At 39.9% G+C, this 20,623-nt stretch overlaps 3 protein-coding genes across 3 annotated transcripts; all 3 read left to right on the forward strand.

The window, feature by feature from the left end:
• The first annotated feature begins 2,855 nt into the window (after window positions 1–2,855).
• LOC144020878 (target of Myb1 membrane trafficking protein) lies at window positions 2,856–12,341 on the forward strand. Its single transcript, XM_077524746.1, has 15 exons — window positions 2,856–3,180; window positions 6,116–6,200; window positions 7,283–7,361; window positions 7,524–7,673; window positions 7,913–8,047; window positions 8,191–8,334; window positions 9,601–9,717; window positions 9,867–10,000; window positions 10,099–10,141; window positions 10,223–10,355; window positions 10,638–10,701; window positions 11,133–11,208; window positions 11,798–11,857; window positions 11,954–11,993; window positions 12,109–12,341. Exons 1-15 carry the CDS (start codon window positions 3,108–3,110, stop codon window positions 12,252–12,254), a joined length of 1,479 nt encoding a protein of 492 aa, XP_077380872.1. The 5' UTR covers window positions 2,856–3,107; the 3' UTR covers window positions 12,255–12,341.
• A 158-nt stretch (window positions 12,342–12,499) lies between these two features.
• On the forward strand, window positions 12,500–14,921 carry LOC144020879 (noggin-like). Its single transcript, XM_077524747.1, has one exon. The coding sequence runs from the start codon at window positions 13,703–13,705 to the stop codon at window positions 14,594–14,596; it is 894 nt and encodes a 297-aa protein (XP_077380873.1). The 5' UTR covers window positions 12,500–13,702; the 3' UTR covers window positions 14,597–14,921.
• Window positions 14,922–15,863: 942 nt separating this feature from the next.
• Window positions 15,864–19,821, forward strand: get3 (guided entry of tail-anchored proteins factor 3, ATPase). Its single transcript, XM_077525379.1, has 7 exons — window positions 15,864–16,084; window positions 16,966–17,113; window positions 17,318–17,466; window positions 17,700–17,850; window positions 17,941–18,048; window positions 19,118–19,315; window positions 19,435–19,821. Exons 1-7 carry the CDS (start codon window positions 15,879–15,881, stop codon window positions 19,561–19,563), a joined length of 1,089 nt encoding a protein of 362 aa, XP_077381505.1. The 5' UTR covers window positions 15,864–15,878; the 3' UTR covers window positions 19,564–19,821.
• The last annotated feature ends 802 nt before the right edge of the window (window positions 19,822–20,623 follow it).

Consider the following 20,623-nt stretch of genomic DNA (forward strand, 5'->3'; position numbering starts at 1 on the left):
TTTCACTATGAGCCAGTAATAATTTGGGGCCAATAGGTCACATGACCTAGAAGCTATTAAGCAAAAATGCTAATATTTATAGAAAGGTGTGCATTATATATCAGACATGCCACTATGATGCAGCATTGTTTTGGGGTGTCAATAGGTCACATGATCTGGTCCGCAGGGTGTCCGGGCTCTCCGTCAAGAGCTCGGCTATCAGGGAGGGACTCAGAGTTGAGCCGCTGCTCCTCCGCATCGAGAGGAGATGTTTGAGGTGTCTCAGCCATCTGTCTCCGATGCCAACTGGACGCCTCCCTGGAGAGGTGTTCCGGGCACGTCCCAACGGCAGGAGGCCACGGGGATGACTCAGGACACACTGAAGACACTATATCTCTCAGCTGGCCTGGGAACACCTTGGGATCCCGCCTGAGAAGCTAGATGAAGTGGCTGGGGAGAGAGAAGTCTGGGCTTCACTGTTAAAGCTGGTGCGATAAGTGGTAGAACATGGATGGATGGATGGATGGATGGATGGATGGATGGATGGATGGATGGGTGGATGGATGGGTGGATGGATAGGTTTTTGGGAAATGTTAACACTCACTATTAACTTGAAACCCCAAAAAATAAGATCTGAATCTGAAAAGAAAAAAACATGCAACTGAAAAAAATAAGACCTCAAATGTCAAAATATATATGAAAGCAAAAAATGAAAATAAATAATTTATTCAAAGGCAGGACCGAAGTGAATCAAAATTAATTTTGACCCGAAAAAACTTTTCACATGCTTATTTTTATTTTGAATACCTGAATATCAACACAACAATTTTCAGTTTCGAGTTGTATTTTTTCAAGTGCAAAACTTTTGGCCCTAATTTAACTCCATAGGTCCTGACGAGTCAACCAGTTGAGGAGGGGACATGCACTGCCTGGTGTTGCTCCCTCACTCCCTCTCGCGACCACCGACATGGCCGGCTGGGGCACCTTCTTCTTTTCTTGTCATCGCCGAGAACAGGAGGATCGGAATATTGTTTCGAATCTACCAATTGGCCGTGCTGGGATACATAATCGGGTATGGTACAATCCTGCCTTGCCCCCAATTGTTTCCGTCCAAGGGTGCCTTTGGTCCACAAAGTGATTCACAAAGTTAAAAATAGTTGTGCCTGTGCAAGTCCTGTGCGTTTGCTTTGCTCGGTTAAAATGGTAGAGCATGTGTGTGGATATTTTATTATAAATACTTAGTAACCCTTTGTAGCAAAAGTCACGTGACTGGACAGCAGCAGAAAAAAAAACCTTGTGACTCCTAGTGGCGACTTCTTAGACTTACAAGTTGTAATTTCTACAGGTACAAATCATGATTTTTACAGATACAAATTTACACTTCACGTACATTTTTTTTTATGTACAAATAATTTTTTTTAAGCACATTTTTTTTTAACGTACAAATGTTTTGGTTTTTTTAACGCACAATTTTTTGGTACACATTTTTTTTTTTTTTTTACAGGTACAAATCATGCCTTTTAGAGATACAAATTTATACTTTTTTCTAACAGGTACAATTTTTTTTATGAGTTGCTTTTGCACCATATTTAACTCCATAGGGTTTCCTAACTTTATATTACCGTAGTTGTTTTGGAAGCCCCACATTAAAGTATTTGTAGCTATTTTCCAATTCCACTCAAGTCAAGCTACTATTTTTATCTCACGAAATTTTGTCACTTGTATTTCAAGTTTCCACATTACACAATGCAAGCTAAATGTTGCATACCTACTATTGCAATGGCAACACTTTTAATACTAAGTGTGCGCGTATAGAGACCAACGCTGTTGCAGCAAAGTACACAATGTACTTTGCAACAGAAGTTGAAATCTTGATTGAGTGATTGAGGTCTTACAAGGCATAACAAAAAAGGAACAGCAGAGGTATACGAATCAGGGAACATTAACAATAGGGTGACCAGACATCACGTTTGGGCGGGACAGTCTCATTTTTTGGGCGTTGTGTCCTGCGTCATCCCGGCAGGTTTCACCAACCTCATCGTTTTAATCCTATACTGTATTATGCAAGTCCCATACCATCCTTTTTTTTTTTTTTTGCCATGTACACACAGTTGCAGTAGTGATTTATATGATAAACCCATTAAAAGGGAACTGCTTAATTCCATCCTATTTACTTCCAAATACACAATCATGTTAGTCGCGTCCACATCTAATCTAGAAGACAGCAGGCATTGACCAGACCTAGAACTACTTCTTGCTTTACCTGCTTTCTTGTCTGAAAAACATGGGAAATGTAGTCCTACTATCCACGATGGTTGCCACTCAACGGTCAGACAACACAAGCTGAGCTTTTTTAGTCGTATACTGTATTTCCAATGTTACAATTGGGACAGAGTAAAGAAGCTTGAATGATGGTGAGTGCATTGACTTCCTTAATGCTGCTGTAGAACTGTCAACCAACATTTAACCCCCCGCCATTCCCATGCCAGATTTATTTCACCACTTTTGTATTTGTATTTAAATGCACTTCTATATACGTTTGTTTTGTTGTTGTTTCTTAAACTGTTGAAGTTACATGTGCGCCTGCACCATATTGGAGTTGGATCCCTACTTGTTCTGCTTTAACCATGTTATGAAGTACAGTGTGAGTGATTTTTTCCCCCCTTTTGTTTTGCAAACATTTTAAAAGCAATAGCAAAAAGAGAAACTACTGTACACTACTGTACACTGAACGCGCCAGCCTGTGATATTCAAAGCTGGCACTAGATGGTGGTACAGACCAATACATGCCGTTCAAGGCTAACTTGGACTAACTTAAAGTACAGACTAGTACTGTTTAAAACAGTTTTGCCTTACAGACAAAGGCGGTAGGTTTTCTCCTCTTAAATCGGTATCGTGTGTGTATTACTGCATTGATTCTATCGTTTACTTCCGCATTTACAGACGATTAGAGTTGTTTGCACACTTCCTGTGTACGTATTTTCGTGTGGGCGCGCGCGCGCGTGCGTGTATTCGTTCACGTGACATTCAGCAAGCCTCTGACTCGAGGCAAGTTGCAGAGAAGAACACAACAGAGAAGCCTTCCAAACGCACTTCGGCGTCGAACCAAACGTTGCCAACCAAACAGGATGTTTTCTCTCGGGGAGAAGATGGAGTTTCTGATATCCAACCCCTTTTCGACACCTGTTGGACAGAGAATCGGTGAGTGGCAGAAAGATAGAGCAGTCAGTTCACACATTGTTGTATTCGTATGTTTCACGTTAAATGTCGGTTGTTCTAAAGGTGTCATCCAAATTCGGACACGAACATCAAGTTACAGGAAGCTAATCACGCGAGGGAGGCAGGCGTTAGTCTATTTAATCTTCCAATTGATTGGCTGCTTAGTTTTAAGTGGCGACTCAAGCTACCAATGAATGTAGAAGAAAGGCGCTAATGTTGTCATTCAGGTGTTCTGACGATCGTTACAATTTGCTTATACTGTTTCATAGACCGTACTGTGTAAAACTATAACAAGAAAAAGGCCTGCAGCAGTTGACAAGCTGATGAATACTGTATTCATATTGCAATACAGATGTGTCATCACCTGCATTATTTGCTGTGACCAACAGGGGGAGTCAAATCTACTAATCCAAATAAGAAAAGCTGAACTCCATCACACACTGCTCTACTTGATTTAGCTTTCTCGTTCGCCAGTCTTTTGCCTTTTACCCCGAAACATAAAGTAATCTGCATACGAGGGTTGGTGATGATGATTAGGATGGGGGGGGGGGGTTTATACACATCACTCAGGTCAAGGTAGGCATTGCATCACAATCGAGTCAAAATGCTTGTGCTGATTTCCAATTGCTATTTATATTGAATTTACAATTCAGCTGTGATGTAGTTACGTGGTTAAAATACTGCTGGCTGTTGCAACTCTGCCCTCAACCTTGAGTACAGTAGCTCCTTTAGAAGTAAGCAACATTCATTTTGTTTTGCTTTTTGGCATTTGATGGATAGATGTTGGGATTCATCGATCAGTCAATCAACCAATCAATCAATCAATCATTTTTAGTCAAAAGATAAAAAAATAAGTCAACCGAAAAAGCGTATGGTGAAGCCGCAGCTTATCAAGCTGAAGCCTAGACTTTTTTTTTTTTAAGACAAAAATAATTCAACAAACAAACACATTGAATCACTAACACTAAATTCATCATCTCACAGAGTGAAATTAATGCTGCCTTCCTGTTGTATTGAAATTATGTTAAATAGCACATGTTGAGTAGAAAATTGCACGTGAACGCACCCCCATGTCGTATTTTCCACTAGACAACTGGAAATGTATTTTGATACCCGAGTTTCCAAGCTGAGAGAACTATTCAAGTTTCAACATGACGGGGAGTGCAAGAAATATTAACATTTATAAGGGCATTATCGTCCCCTAGCAGGTTGTTTTAGGATCTACACAATTACGTAGCATACACAATTCAATGTCCTGTCCTTTACAACTCATCAGTTGCTCTAATTATTCAGTTTCATGAGCAAGAAGCTTCCTGTGTATTTTTTTGCCACAACAACAAAAGCACATGAACAGAACTTGGTCGTAAATAGGAGTTCCCAAGTGGTAACGTCCATCTTTCCGATAACACGTGGAGGCAGGGTTAGTCCCGAATAGAAAAGAGAAACACTTTTTTTTTTTATTATCATTATTATTATTATTTTAAACAAAAATAAACTTGTTCCACCCTGTCAAGCCAACATAATTACCATATACACTTTGTTTTACCCTTGGTTTATATTGTGTATAAGTACTGTACTTTGAGAGCTCCACTCTCATCATCAATCACCTGCGGGATGAACTAGAACAGAGAGTGGACCATTGGACCTTAGAATTGGAGAGTGGGCAAATATTCCTGCAGACATATGCCGCCACCTTTTAGAAAGGCTTGTGATGTGTAAAGTACTTGTGTCCAAAAATACTTATGCCCAAATAGTGTACAACGTTCAGATCATTGATATTGTTGCTTGTAAAGTTTCCTATTTTTTTCATGTAATTGTTAAACCCAGATGCAAATTAAAATGATGTTTACAATGAAAAATTGGTATTAGCATATATACAAGCATTGTCCACTCACTTAATACAAGCAATATGTACTTTTGACTGTCTCCAACAAACAAAAAAACAGAGAATGATTTTTAAATGATTGTGAAGCATCCAGTGAAGGTTAGCACATGCAATTAGTGACAGAATGTTGCTCTCAATCCTTCCCACCTCTCGTCATTCACTCATTTTCTAAACACATAAATGTTAGTGTGGCTTCAGCTCCTTCTGAGGCAAACACAAGCAGCTGACAGTCACATGAAGTGCACAGAGCTGGAAAGTGGAAGTGGAAGGGGGAGTAGATGCAACAGAGTAAATGGGATCGAGAAGCATAGGAGGTGAAAGGAATGAAGGGGATTTAAAACGGTTTAGGAGGAACACGTGAGGGTTGGAGAAAGTTGGCTGTGATTACTAAATAGTTTGAGATCAAAATGCCACCTGATTGCTCACAAAAAAATATTATGTTTTCATTGATACATTTTATGTAAATGTAAACCTCAAAGGGAAGTCAAGTAAAACATTTTCTTCACAATATGTTCTTTGTGCCCCGTTGAGTCTAAAAACAGTAACACATTCGGATTAATATTGCAATGCGGAATATGAAAGAAGTAGGAAAATCCACCTGTTTGTATCCATCTCAGAGGGCGGCCATTGTGCCACCTGCTGAAGATGACATCACAGTTACTCAGGGCTCTGCTCATGAGTAACGACCAATCACGGCTCACCTGTTTTCTGCGTTTGGTCATGTGACGGTGATTGGTCCTTTCTTGAGCCCTGAGCAACTGTGACGTCATCTTCAGCCACCAACAAGTGGCAAAATGGCTGCCACCTAAGATGGATAAAAAACGGGTGGATTTTTCTGCATAATTCATATTGACCAATTGAAATATTAAACAGAATGCTTATGTTTAGACTAGTGGGGGTGTTATAATTATTATTTTACTTGACTATCCATTTCACAACTTCAGGAAGATGCAGTTGAATTATCTGTATTTATATCCTGCCAGTAGTTCTTTACATTCACCTTGGTTTTTTTTCTTTTTCTTTTTTCAACAGAGCAAGCGACCAGCGGCTCTCGACAGTCAGAGGACTGGGGACTTAACATGGAGATATGTGACATTATCAATGAGACAGACGAGGGGTATGGAATAATGTCATTTGTTTTGTTCAGTTATATGAATAAGTTGTATTTGGTCTCTCTGTAGAAAAAGAAACCACTTTCCTTAAGTTCCTAAACTATACTCTACTGCTACATTTTTTGACTGATGTAATACGATTTCACCTGTAACAAACACTTCCCAGATAGCAATATGCAACATTTGTTGCCAAGTGTTCTGGGTTCAAATTTTGCCTCAGGCCTTCCTTCCTGCGTGAAACTTGTCATCTCCCCGTGCTTGCAGGGTTTTCTCTGGGTAGTCCTTCCATCCATCCATCCATTTTCTTGACCGCTTATTCCTCACAAGGGTCGCGGGGGGTGCTTGCGCCAATCTCAGCTGGCTCTGGGCAGTAGGCGGGGGACACCCTGGACTGGTTGCCAACCAATCGCAGGGCACACAGAGACGAACAACCATCCACACTCACACGCACACCTAGGGACAATTCGGAGCGCCCAATTAACCTGCCATGCATGTCTTTGGAATGTGGGAGGAGACCGAAGTACCCGGAGAAGACCCACGCGGGCACGGGCAGAACATGCAAACTCCACCCAGGAAGGTCCGAGCCTGGACTCGAACCGGAGACCTCAGAACTGGGAAGCGGACGTGCTAACCACTCGCTGGGTAGTCCTGTCCTCCAAAAATATACATTAGGCTAAGAGAAGAATCTAAATTGTCAGTAGGTCTGCACATGTGTGAAACGCAGCCAGGTCGAAGTGTACCCCATCTCACCTCACCTGGCATTAGGTCCACAATATCGGCGACCCTAATGAGGACAAACGCTATAAAAATTAAATGGATATATTCTACCTAATTGAAGAAATGTAATTTTTGACAATACTTTCAATTTATTTTCTTTCAAACTGTCTTCTACCGTCGCTCTAAGTCATCTTCTGTGACGCAGGAAATGCCCTGCTCAACTAAGAACAGAAAAACAGTTTTTCTTTTGTTACTTTAACCTTGGCATGTCATTCTAGTTTAATCGCGCTTTGGTGTGCCATATTCAACTAACTACATTTGTTTAAACAAGTTAAATAAGTGTTTGAATAAGATACATTTGTTTTTCCAGGCCAAAAGATGCAATCAAAGCCATTAAGAAGAGGATTATGGGTAACAAGAACTTCAGCGAAATCATGTTGGCCCTGACTGTGAGTATTCAACTGTTCAGTTATTTTAATGTTCTGTTTTTTATTTTTATTTGTCTTGTTTTTTAGTGTAAAGTGTGCTAACAAAAGCAGTACAATAAATAATTTGTTTTTCTATGAATGTATGTTCTTCAGGACAATATTCATTTGCTCACTGTCACACAGGTTCTTGAGACATGCGTAAAGAATTGTGGCCATCGCTTCCACGTTTTAGTGGCGTCACAGGAGTTTGTTGAAGGAGTTTTAGTGCGAGCTATATTGCCCAAATACAACCCGCCCACTGCTCTCCATGACCGGGTGCTCAGTCTCATACAGGTACGTAAAATACTTTTGTATTTTTTTTTTTCTAAACGTTTGTGTTCCTTTTTTTCCCTTTTTTGTGACAAATGAGTTTTACATTTAATGCTCTTGTAAGGTCATACATAAACTGATCAAATTTCTCCTGACTAACATCTGCAGGACACTTGCATGACTTTTCCTTTCTTCTATTTATTTCTGAGCGCAGTTATGTCTCATCATGAAGTTATACTGAGGGTTGTCTGTACTTTTCTCAGTCATGGGCTGATGCGTTCCGTACTTCCCCCTCCCTTGCGGGTGTGGTGTATGTTTACGATGACCTGAGGAGACGAGGGTTGGAGTTTCCCATGACAGACCTCGATGCACTATCCCCCATTCACACTCCCAGCAGGGTGAGAAAAGGGAGAAAATAACTCGCACAGTTTGCATCGAAAGTGACAGAACAATATATTTGTACATTTCTGTGTAATGTCATGACCAGCAGCTGCATCTTGTATGTATTCTGTTTGTCTGAGTCTGCATTCCTTGGCTTCAGACTGTGCCGGAAAACGAAAGCCAACAGTCCACGGATACTCCTCCCCGTCAGTCACAACCACAAACTCCCTCCAGTTGTCCTACTCCAAATTCTTCACCTGCATCTCAGCCCAGTGAAGGACCGGCTGCCCTCTCTGCAGTGCAGGTATCACCTCTAAAATTAGAAATCACACCTAATTGAGAGGAAAAACAGGACTTCATTTTGGGTTGACAGATGTCTGTATTTAATTGTTATACATGCCGTATAGTAAATAAGTGGATTTGTTTTCATCCCAACTATAATTACAGTATATATGCAAGTACAAATCCAAGAGTAACAGTCAAATCCAGAGCCTTAGAAACACGAGGCAACCCTCACTAGCTACCATGCTGTCTGTTATCAGTCATCCGTATAGTTATTACAGCCAAGTAGTGGTACCACCTGCTCCTAACTTATTTGTTCCCAAAACTGTATAAATGCGTTCTATTTTAAATATTACTGTGCTCCCAAAGACATATTTATGTCTCTTTCTATTTATGTTTTTTTTTTTTATGCTGGAGCATGCAGAAGGTTTTGATGCAGCCTCTGAACCGAAGCAGTAGTAGTTATTAGGGATGCACGATAATATCGGTGGCCGATAATTATCGGCAATTATCGACCAGTTTGACGTCAAACAGATAAACCAGATAATAGGGAAATCTGCCGAAAATTATTATTATATTTATACAGATAAAACGGATGATAAAGAAATCTAGCAATAAAAATAGACATGCCACGTTGATCCATCTGTTGTGGTTGTGACTCATATCAATAAAATTCAGCTTCATGGTGCTTCACATACATTGAAACATTGTGCAAAGTTTATACAATGTTTAGACTTGTAGTAGGACTCGAAAGTATATTTGTATTCAAGTTAATTTTTCAAACAATTATCGGCTTACTTATCGGTTATTAGAACTTCTAAATTATTGATTTATTGGTATCAGTTGAAAATAGCATTATCGTGCATCCCTAGTAATTACAAAAACGGCCAACAGGTGGCAGCAGAGCATAAGGAATCAACCAGAGCCATGTTGCAACAACCTGTTTTCCTCACTGTTTTAAACAGATTTGTGAATTAAGATGAAACTTATCTATATTCTAATGCTAATTGCTGCAAAACGGAAACAGATAGAAATATACTTTTTTTCCTGATGAAAGAAGAGACTCTAATCTTTCTTTCAATATGTTCCATGTTTTTATGGCAATAGAACACAATATTCTGTGGGCATTATCCATAATCCAGTAAAACAGCCGGTGGCGAAGTGGGTTTCCTCAGTAAAAATGGCTGCGTGTGAATTAATTAATGAAGGAAAACCGTAAACAATATAATGTTGCATTGTCAAGTGTGCCAATTTATATCAATTTCCTTCCCTTCTTTTTCTTCTTTAGAAAGAAAAGCTGCAGCGAGAACTTGGACTGGTAAAGGGAAACCTTACTGTAATGGCTGAAATGTTGAATGAACTTAAGCCTGGACAGAGCAAGCAAGATGATACAGAACTGCTGCAGGTGTGTGAATTTTATAACATGTTTCCTGATATGCAGGTGAACAATTGCTGTAATTATTTGGTTTCTGGCTTTTCCTTCTTTTGTCCCTATTAGCGATTTGTCAAGGCATTCTATAAAATGTGTGAAATTGCTCTCTTCTGTCAAAGCAGCAACTCTACTCAGTGTGTAAGAATATGCAGACTCGAGTGGTGGAGCTCATCCCCCAGTTGCTGGACGAAGGACTCATTGAGGAGCTTCTTGTGGTTAATGATGACCTCAACAATACTTTCATCCGTTATGAGAGGTATGCGGGAGTGTTTCTAAACTATTGTGGATTATTAAAGGACAAGTACAAGTCCTCAAAGTGCTCATAGTGTATCTTTCTTAAACTTGCCATTTTAGGTTTGACAGGCTGAACAATGCACAAATTACAAATACAGAACAGGTAAGATTTTTATTTCGTTGCACTGTTTTGCTTGTTATTTAAGCTTTAAACACATAATCCTTGATAAAATCTTCTCACCAGAGTTCTGTCACCCGCCTGAACCTCGTTGACCTTAACGCAGAGCCCGCAATACTGAGCCAGCCCGCTCTCATCACAACGAACAATCAACCGGAAGTTAACACGTGGACCAATCAGAAGCAGTCGGCCAACCACAGTGAGCATCAAGTTCTTCTTGTGTCTCCTCTTCACAACACAAACTCGTGATATGCTTGAGACTCCGAGGTGGAAGATGTTGTATTTCTGTCAGAAAGCAGGGAGTGATCATTTAGGCAATTTTGTTATTATTTTTTTTCATGTAATGCAGGAAGTGTAAAACAAGCATCAATCTATCACTTTTAACATCGTTATACTACATTTGTAACTTCTAATGATAATTAAATAGGCCAAATGTTTGGTTTGTATAATTGCTTTCAACAATCCTTTTGTCTTTTCGAAGATGAGGAAGAGTTTGATATGTTTGCGCAAACCAGAGGAAGCTCCTTAGCAGAGCTGAGAAAGAGGTGAGTGCTAATAAGCAGACACATTATGCGCATCAATGATAGTATACAGAAAGTCATCCTAAAACTGTATCAGTATTGTAAATTCTAGTACCGACAATAAAATGAGCATTTGCTGTGATGGAATGCAGTGAAACTTCTAAGGTTAAACACAATTTGTTCTATTGTGCTGGTTGTAATTCTTCCCATAGAAAACAATGAAAATCAAAATAATTCATTCCTGTGTTTTAACTGCTGTCATCATAAAACATGAACTATATAAGCAATGTTTAGAGATAAAAAGTTTAACATCTAAACATTGGCAATGGTTTTGTTTTCCAAATTGTACATATCTTGGGTTACTCCAATTTCGAGGTTCCCAGTTATATATGATATGGATATTTTTTGTGGCTGTTTTTTATGGATTAAAAAGAGAATCTTTGATGTGTTTGCAGTGTTAAGTATGAGGACCCTGGAGCTGTAGAAGGACTTGCTGGGGCTCTTGACTCAAGGCTGCAAGTCACTGGAAATGTATGTACAAAGCACTAGTAATAATAATAATAATTACCAGTAATATTTATTTAACAGAATCACATGCTAATTTTATCTTAAAGAGACAGTGTGTAGAATCTACTGCCATCTAGTGGTAAACAAAGAGAATGCAACAACCGCAGTTCAAAGTGCATGCATTTTGAAGAACGTGCAGTATATGGTGCTTCAGAGAAAACCAATTACTATTTAATTACAAAGTTCTTCTCCTTTGGGTATCCGTAGCAGAAAGATAGTAGCTATGTCTGCCTCCTGTAAGGTGCTGTGCGACTGATGTAATATACTAGGCTCATGATTAAATTCCAAAAAATGTACATTGATGTGATAGAACAGATTTTTTACATATTATTGAAGTTAATAGTGTTTTTTTTTTTTTTTAAACAAACAAAAAAAACCTTATAAATACATCTTTGGGACACTTAAAACATAAAAAAAAAACGTATTTAGACGTTCTTGGGAGCAAATGAGTTAAAATGGTGGCTTTAAGATACATTACGCTTCAAATCAAAACATTTCCTCTTTAGTGAGTAAACTGTTGACTTCACTCTTTTTGTATTGGTTTTCCTGTCAGATGGGGCATGTAGAAAACACTCTACAGAACGATGTGGATAAATGGTTGTCTTGTGATATGGTGAGATAATTTAGTTCTTCAGACCAAGACCCTAACAAATATGTCAAATATTATATCACTGGAATTTTTTATTTCTCCTTTGTCAAAAAAATGCAGCAGGACCAGTCCGCGGTCAGTGAGGGAGTCTCCAGTGAAGGTTTGTCACTTATTTTCCATATAGATGAATTGTTTCAGTATTCTATTCTCACTTCTCTAGAACATTTATGTGGATGAAACAGTTCTAAGGTTGCTCTTTGATTTGTTGTTTTCAGAGTTTGATAAGTTTTTGGACGATCGGGCAAAGGAATCTAACGAGAGTAACCATACGACCTGTGGCACACTGCCTTCCACCTCCAGACTGCCGCCACAGTCGACAAAGCAACAGGCCAGTTCACATGACCAGCTTTTCTCCCTCTAGGCTTGGGAGCCATGGAACAAGATCACAAAGATGTAATTTTTTTTTTTAATAAATAAGCATATTATCGCTGAAATATTAGCACAATAACATGGCTTTGTCATGTTTCAAGTGGAAAATTTCAGCTCAGATCATCGTGGTGCTGTCTAGAACAAAATATACTTTATTCATCCCATGAGGCAAATTATTTTGCCCCCTGCAGCAGTATGCACTCATATATGCCTGTATCACTGGTATAGAAACAAACCAACTAAGTAAAAGACAAAAACCGAAGATTAGGATGGTTCCTGTTTTTTAGATCCAGTGTTTTTGTTACCCCCTCACATTATTTCACTGTAGAAATGGAAAGAAAATAAAATCATGATGCTAAAGTGAACCAAACAGCACAGCTTGGGGGAACGTATGTATAAACAAAAATAAAATTGCACTACGCCGCCGTTGCCTAAGACACTGTAAATGCAGTGCTGAATCTGATATTTGTGACTTTTCGTGCATAGAGAAAAAATGTACATGATATTTATGAAATAAATCATAATGTTGATTTAATCATTCAAATCTCAGTTTGAAAAAGCGTGTTCAGATAAAAAAAAAAAAAAAAAAGGTCATGTTTGCCTTAATTTGTCCCGAACAAGTTTTATATTGAGAAAAATAAATGAATTGTGTTTCTCCTTTTGGGGGAAAAAAATGTTTTTTATTTCTATTCTAGTTTTCGAGTATAAAAAAGGGGCTGGATGACTGGTTAGCACGTCCGCCTCCCAGTACTGAGGAGTCGGGTTCGAGTCCAGGCTCCAGCCTTCTTGGGTGGAGTTGGCATGTTCTCCCCGTGCCTGCGTGGGTCTTCTCGGGGTACTCCAGTCTCCTCCCACATTCCAAAGACATGCATGGCAGGTTAATTGGGCGCTCCGAGTTTTCCATAGGTAGGGTTGTTCATCTCTGTGTGCCCTGCGATTGGCTGGCAACCAGTTAAGGGTTTATCCCGCCTGCTGTCCATAGCCAGCTGAGATAGGCTCCAGCACCCCCCGCGACCCTTGTGAGGAACGTTTTACACAAGGAAATATAACAAAAGCATCCACAAACACAGCAGTTCATGACATTCACAAGCAAAGCAGAGGAAAAACAAAAGTAGAAAGAAAAATGACTAAAAGAACATACATGCCACTACAAACAAAATGAAGTTTCTCAGGAATATCCCATATTTTTGCTAGTCTAAACATCAGCTCCTTGCTCATGGGTGCACTCGCTCAACGATAGACCAACTGCTTGTGTGATAAGTCCTAATTTCTGTGAATGTTATTGTTGAGGTGCTCAAGGATGTCTGGCGCTTGGTACATGACGTCCCTGGGGCACTCAATAATAGGAAGGGCAGAGGAGCAGGCACAACTCAAAAGGAGAATAGGAGGAGAACAGGAAACAATTCCTTCTCCTGTTGAAGACCACTCAGACCTGAAGCAATGCTCAACTGGGATGTTTATCTTTGCTGCTGCGTGTGTGCTGTATGTGCACTCCTCCATGTTCCTGCAGCTTCCACCTCCAGCATACCCACCAAGGATCAGCTTCCAAATGGTGTTCAGGATCAGCAAAAGACAGATGGGGATTCACCGTTTCTTCAGTTAAGAGCCAGTCTGCCTTCGTATTCGCAGCCACTTCGTCCGTACACCTTGCTGGCCTCTGCAGAGGACTTCACCTACATGCCCAAACCCAGGCATTACCGACCCGCACGCCTACGTCGCATTCTCGGATCCTCTTTTGACCCATTCTGGATGTCTATTGATCAGCCATCTGAGGGGTCTGCTGTCTGCACAGACATCGGTAACTGTGATACTGCGGCAAGAGGTGACTCCATACCTGTCGAAGTCAACTTCACCGCTTCCCCGGAAGACTTCAACCTCAGTGCTTCCGCAATGCTGAGGAAGGCTCGAACAAACCAGAAACGGGAGTTGGCGACGGAAGCAGCAGATGTGGACCTCGGCTCACTGCCTCCAGATGTTGCCAACTCGGTCCGAGCCTGGCTGGTGCACTCGGCCACGTGTGGATTGCGTTCCCAGTGGGTGGATCTGGGACCGGCGTTCTGGCCACGCTGGCTGCGGCAGACTGACTGTGAAAAATCAGACGGCGTGCAAAGTTGCTCCTTCCCCAAAGGCATGACGTGCGTGAGAGCCCAGACAGCACATGTGAAGATTCTGGCTTGGCATTGTTCGAAAGTGAGAGATGATGAGTCCAAGCAAATCAAGAGTGGCATATCTGATATCAGCATGTTGCTGGGGATTCGTGAAGAAATGAGGAGGTGTTTATGGAGGCCGGTGCCTTATCCTGTAGTCACAGCTTGTACATGTCAATGTAAATGATTGCTGTACACAATATTGCTTAAGGAATTCCTCTTTGAAATGTAATGTCTAGGCATTATTTTTTTTCTACTTTTTCCCCCATACAGCTTAATCAAAATCTATTCTGAGGGGAGTTATTTCACATTAAGCAATTGCTGACTATTATTTGCTTACAATGCAGTACTGGTGCCATCATTCCACTGCATTATGTTATTATAACAGTTCATGGACTTCAAAATTTAGATTAAATCAAATGTGCCTCTTAATAATGATTCACTGATGACACTCTTATTCTCTTGAGAATGATTCACTTTGACATCAAAGAAATAAATGTCTGGAAATTGAATGTGGTGATTATTTGTGGCAATGTTGCACCCCCACCACCGCCCCACCCACCCATTTGAATTACATGAAAAGATGTTTTACAGTTCCTTTGTCTCCTTTGCTATGTACAGTACTTGCAATACCATACAATCTAATGGCTGAAGGTTTGTGAAATAGAGGATAGATGCTTACTAATAGGACAATTCAAATTCAGACCTACCAAGCTTTCAAAAAGCATTGTGTACTATTGACTTAAAAACATTAAGCCTTCATATGCGTTGAGAATTATGTATTTAAAGTAATCCATTTGAACAAAGTAAATGTTTTCTGAAACAAGAAACATTCAATTTACATTTCGCCAACCTATAGATAATGCCAAGTTATATTTTGGGGAAAAAAAATATCAGAATATATATATATATGATATGATATGATATGAAATACCTATACCATAAGTAAAGTTTGGTCAGCTTTATTTTTTACATTTATTATAAATGTTATGTTTGTAAAAAAAAAAAATCCTCACAACACATTTTATACATTTTTCTCATAGAGGCGTTTACATTTTCTCAATCTTAAAAGTAACCTTACTAAAAAAATTAATTAAAAAAAAAGTAGGGACACGTAAAAAAAAAAAAAAAAAAAAAAAAAAAAAAAAAAAAAAAAAAAAAAGCAACCAAAATTGCACGAAAAAATCCGCCAAACAGCAAAACCGCGAAAAGTGAGCCTCTCCCGTGTTTTGCCATTTCCCCAAGATGTTGGCCACTTCTACTAAAATCGGCTACCCCTGAAATGAACTTATGGATTCATATAATATAATGCATATTTGGTTCAGTTTTTCGTGCTTTCTTGAAAACCTGAAAAAAATGACTGGCCATTATTTTAGGAGGGTGACGATTTTCAACAATTCGCCCCCTGTTGTTCGTTACGTAGGATGAGAGTTGTAGCCGTTGAAACTTCAAATTCTGAGGAGCCCTGAATGTTTCACAGTGGCTTGATCCCACCCACCCAATCCGAGTTTTGCGACAACAGCAACACACGCAAGATGGCAGCGTTGGAAGACGAGTATGAAGATGCGCCTGATGTAGAGCCTTTAGAATCAACATTAAAGAACATTATCGAGCAGAAATCTTTGAAATGGATATTTGTTGGTGGAAAGGGTGGTGTCGGTAAAACGACGTGTAGGTAAGTTGAAAGTTATCTGCTCATTAGTCCCAAGATACAAAGTCACCGTGTGGGTTGCAAACTGACATACCAGCTTTTCAATCAGCTTTCAGTATTTGTTGACGTGGTTTGTGGGCATCCGATCATTTCATGTTACTTTCATTGTATAAACTGTCATGTATCTACTTCACACCACATTCAAAATGGTTCTTTTTCTGTAAGGGTCACAAGCTGTCAAAATGCCGGCTAGCATGCTATGAAGCTAACCTGCGACACCCAACGGATACATGACTCACGTCTTTTACAGCTGTTTTCTAATGGAGCGTTACATCAAATCGTTTTTGTTTCGTACGAAAGACAACACTGCCTATTGATATTTTAGAACCCAATTTTTAACGGCCGACTTTAGCTCGTACTGGACGGTTAATGAAACCCCACAAACGACGTCACAAAAGCGGCTGCAAAAGTCATGTCTGAACAAATACATTAACTTTGATAAACACTGTCATCCGAGGTAATTTAATCAACAAAACGAGTATTCATTAAAAAAAAAAAAGAATAATAAAGAGGTCAAACAAAAACATTTATTTAATTTTAATATGGTGGATGAGCCCCGTCTTGTCTAAACACGGCTTTCTAATACTGTGTTTGTGGAATATGAATTAAGCAGCAAAATCTACCTATGATTATAAATCACGGAGGGCGGTCATTTTTCCACTTGCTGTTGACTGAAAATGACATGACAGTTGCTCAGGTAACGACCAATCATGGTCATGTGACATTTGCAAACTTAGCCGTGATTGGTTGGTACCTGAACCCAGAGCAATTGTGATGTTGCGCGTGTATTTAATTTCTCTCGGTACATAAGTTAATGATAACCATTTCTTGAATAACTTTTCCAGTTGCAGTTTGGCTGTCCAGCTGGCTGCCGTCAGAGAGAGCGTCCTAATCATCTCGACTGATCCCGCTCATAACATCTCTGATGCTTTTGACCAGAAGTTCTCAAAGGTGCCTACAAAGGTCAAGGGCTATGACAACCTGTTTGCTATGGTAAGTGTGCATTTTGGTGAACGATTCGAGTATACACATTCGGGTAAATCAGTCACAGTCTGTGTGAAATTGCCTTTTGAGTCTTATGACAGTTTGACATTCTCAAAACACAAGCCATCATTCTGCAAACTGAATACCCGGAGGGGGTTTAAATCAATGCTACTTTTTTATTCCACAAATGTGTGCGTGTTTGTGTGACTGTAGGAAATTGATCCAAGCTTGGGGGTAGCAGAGCTGCCTGATGAGTTCTTTGAGGAAGACAATATGCTCAGCATGGGCAAAAAGATGATGCAAGAGGCTATGAGTGCATTTCCTGGCATTGATGAAGCCATGAGCTATGCAGAGGTCATGAGGTGAGACGGCCACGTTCATGTCAAAGCATTTCTCATCACAAGTTTTGGCATTGCTATTGTAAAGGGTTGTAAGATCCAACCCATACTGAGTAACACTTAACTGTGATATTATCAAATAAGAGGATTCAAAGCCATATTTGAAAATTACTCCCAGTGAACTGTACTGATTGTTGGAAACATAACATGTACATACAGTATGCTTTAATGTAATTTGCTTCTTCCTTATATCTCAGGTTAGTGAAAGGAATGAACTTCTCAGTGGTTGTCTTTGACACTGCACCTACTGGCCACACGCTACGCCTGCTGAACTTCCCCACCATAGTGGAACGCGGCTTGGGCCGACTCATGCAGATCAAGAACCAGATCAGTCCGTTCATCTCCCAGGTTAGTATGGTTGCCAAAACGCAAAGAGACTTCTTTGAAGAGATCCACAAAATGAGCTCTCTGCTTCCATTTATTTATTTATTTTTGTAGATGTGCAACATGCTGGGCCTGGGTGACATGAACGCAGACCAGCTGGCGTCCAAGCTGGAAGAGACCCTGCCTGTCATCCGCTCAGTTAGTGAGCAGTTCAAAGACCCTGTAAGTCACCCTTTCTTCACAGCGGTCTGCAAGATAATTAGCAAGAAATTGTTGTAGGCTATCATTGAAAAAGGGAAAAGTGCATATGCAGCCACGGTCTGTTAGTAAAACAAACATACTAAACTTCAAATTACTTACTTCTTCCTACCTACCAAATTGCTAAGTTGGCTATACTAATTGCCATTTTGTAAACTAGCTCCTCTCTGTTTGCTGTAGGGGCAGTTCACCTCTGCTTGTGATGATCAATTAACATTTGATTTTAGTTGGACAAAAAAAAAAAAAAAGCTATTTAATTCCTTTTAATTTAACAGGTGGTGAATACAAGATTTTGGTTACAACATTGAAAATAATTAGATGCTAGTTAAAGCAGTGAAAAGGTAATATTTCGTCCAGAATGAGTTTGATAACTTCATTATTTTTAACGTACAATTAGTACCTTTAAAAGTCTACGTCAAAAGTCTAAGTCAAGTTTTTCTACTCGCTGTCTGTCGACTGATGATGACATCACCTGTACTGAGGAAGTAGGTAAAGGCCAATCATGGCTCACCTGTTTTCTGGGTTTGAGTCATGATTGGTCGTTACCTACTTCCTCAGCACAGGTGATGTCATAATCAGGCCCCTTTCCTCACAGGGTTGTTCTGTGCCCCGCCATGTTATGGTTTGCGTGTGTGTCTGTTACGATCATGGGGATATGGGGGGAGGGATGGCTTTTTCTTTTTATTGTATTATGGATGTTTTAATTGTTCAGCACTTTGAGTTGCATTTGAATGTATGAAAGGTGCTATATAAATAAAGTTTCAATTGATTTGACAGACAGCGAGTAGAAAAATTACTTTTTAAGGTATTAATTGTAGGCTTACATGAAAAATAATGAAGTCACCATATTAATTATAGACAAAATATGAACTTTTTGCTGCTGAAAATGTCTCAATGAGTCAGGTATCCATTTAAATGCCATACTGACAGGTGATTTGCGAGGGAACCTATAGTTAAATTCCAGCATTTTCTGACACCCCATGTAAGTTCGCTCACTCTTTCTTACCCCCCCCCCCCCCCCCCCCCCCCACAGGAGCAGACCACCTTTATTTGTGTATGCATCGCCGAGTTCCTATCCCTGTACGAGACCGAGCGGCTAATTCAAGAACTGGCCAAGTGCCGGATTGATACTCACAACATCATCGTCAACCAGCTTGTTTTCCCCGATACCGAGAGGCCGTGTAAAATGTGTGATGCACGACACAAGATTCAGTCCAAGTATCTTGACCAGGTATGTGTTTCTGGTATGATATAATGCTGGTCCAAACAGTAGATACACTTACATAAATATTTAACAACTGTAGCTCCTGACTCCAAAATATGAACTTTGTGTGTGTTTGTTTCCGACAGATGGAGGACCTTTACGAAGATTTCCACATAGTCAAATTGCCTCTGTTGCCCCATGAGGTCCGAGGTGCAGATAAGGTCAATACGTTCTCAAAGCAGCTTCTGGAGCCCTATAAGCCACCAAACAAGTAATTCCCCGCCTTACGGGACCAGCCCACCGACCAGTTCCCTCGTCCAAAGACCGCGCTCCCCTCTGAGTTCTTTCATCCGTCAGTACTAGACCCCTCATGTGCATCCAAACCAGGCACGCTTCAAGTGCAGCTGATGACATCTCGCATAAGTCACCCTGTTAGAAAGCTGGAACATTATACATTGGTGCTGCCTTACTCTCCTGATCATGCATCATATCTGTAGCAGTAATAGATCTACTTTAATAAAACATTTAACTGACTTCTTTTCCTCCATACTGAGCATCGTCCAGCTTACAACAGGGAGTAAAGTAAATCTTACCTGTGGATTTTTTTATTTACCCAACCAAGACCATCCATGTCTTAGACACAAGATAACAAGAGCAGTTTTTGGTTCATTTGCTGTTCAACACACTATCAAGATTATATATTATTTAAATATTGTATAGAATTATACCTGGACGTTTTTAATGAGCTGATCTAATAATTCAACTAGTGGTTACTTCTGTTGTGGTCTAATGCAGCATCCTGAGATTCAATGGCAGTATATGATCCAAATTATGATTTGATCCCTGCCGAGCTTCCGGCATGAGGTTTGCGCTCTTAACTGTCAAATAGTTTGAACTTTGAGGACACTAGAAAAACATGTCTCGCATCATGAAGTGCATTGTTGATCATGAATTAGTGAATGTCACCCAACATGAACTGTAAGCTGAACTTTTAGATGGATGTGGATACAGATTGACTCAGCTAATGATGCAAGTAAATCCTGTCAGTGAATGCTTACAAGTAAAAGAAAACAAAAAAAAAAACCAAAAACTTTTTTTCTATGTGAATTTCTTGCAATGATGTTGCGAGTGTTAATTAAACTTAATTCAACAGAGAGCTTTTTTGTGGACATTCATTTGATTGGCTTATTAGCGAGCACTTCGCCCTAAGACAAGCACTCCAACTGGGAAATGGATTGATTGACTTCGACAAAACATGAAGCAGTAGTTAACCTTTCACATTGTCCTCTGCAGCAATACACAAGAAACACGGCCATAATTCCATTTAACGCCCAC

The sequence above is a fragment of the Festucalex cinctus genome, chromosome 6 (genome assembly GCF_051991245.1).
Source record: "Festucalex cinctus isolate MCC-2025b chromosome 6, RoL_Fcin_1.0, whole genome shotgun sequence".
Taxonomy (NCBI): domain Eukaryota; kingdom Metazoa; phylum Chordata; class Actinopteri; order Syngnathiformes; family Syngnathidae; genus Festucalex; species Festucalex cinctus.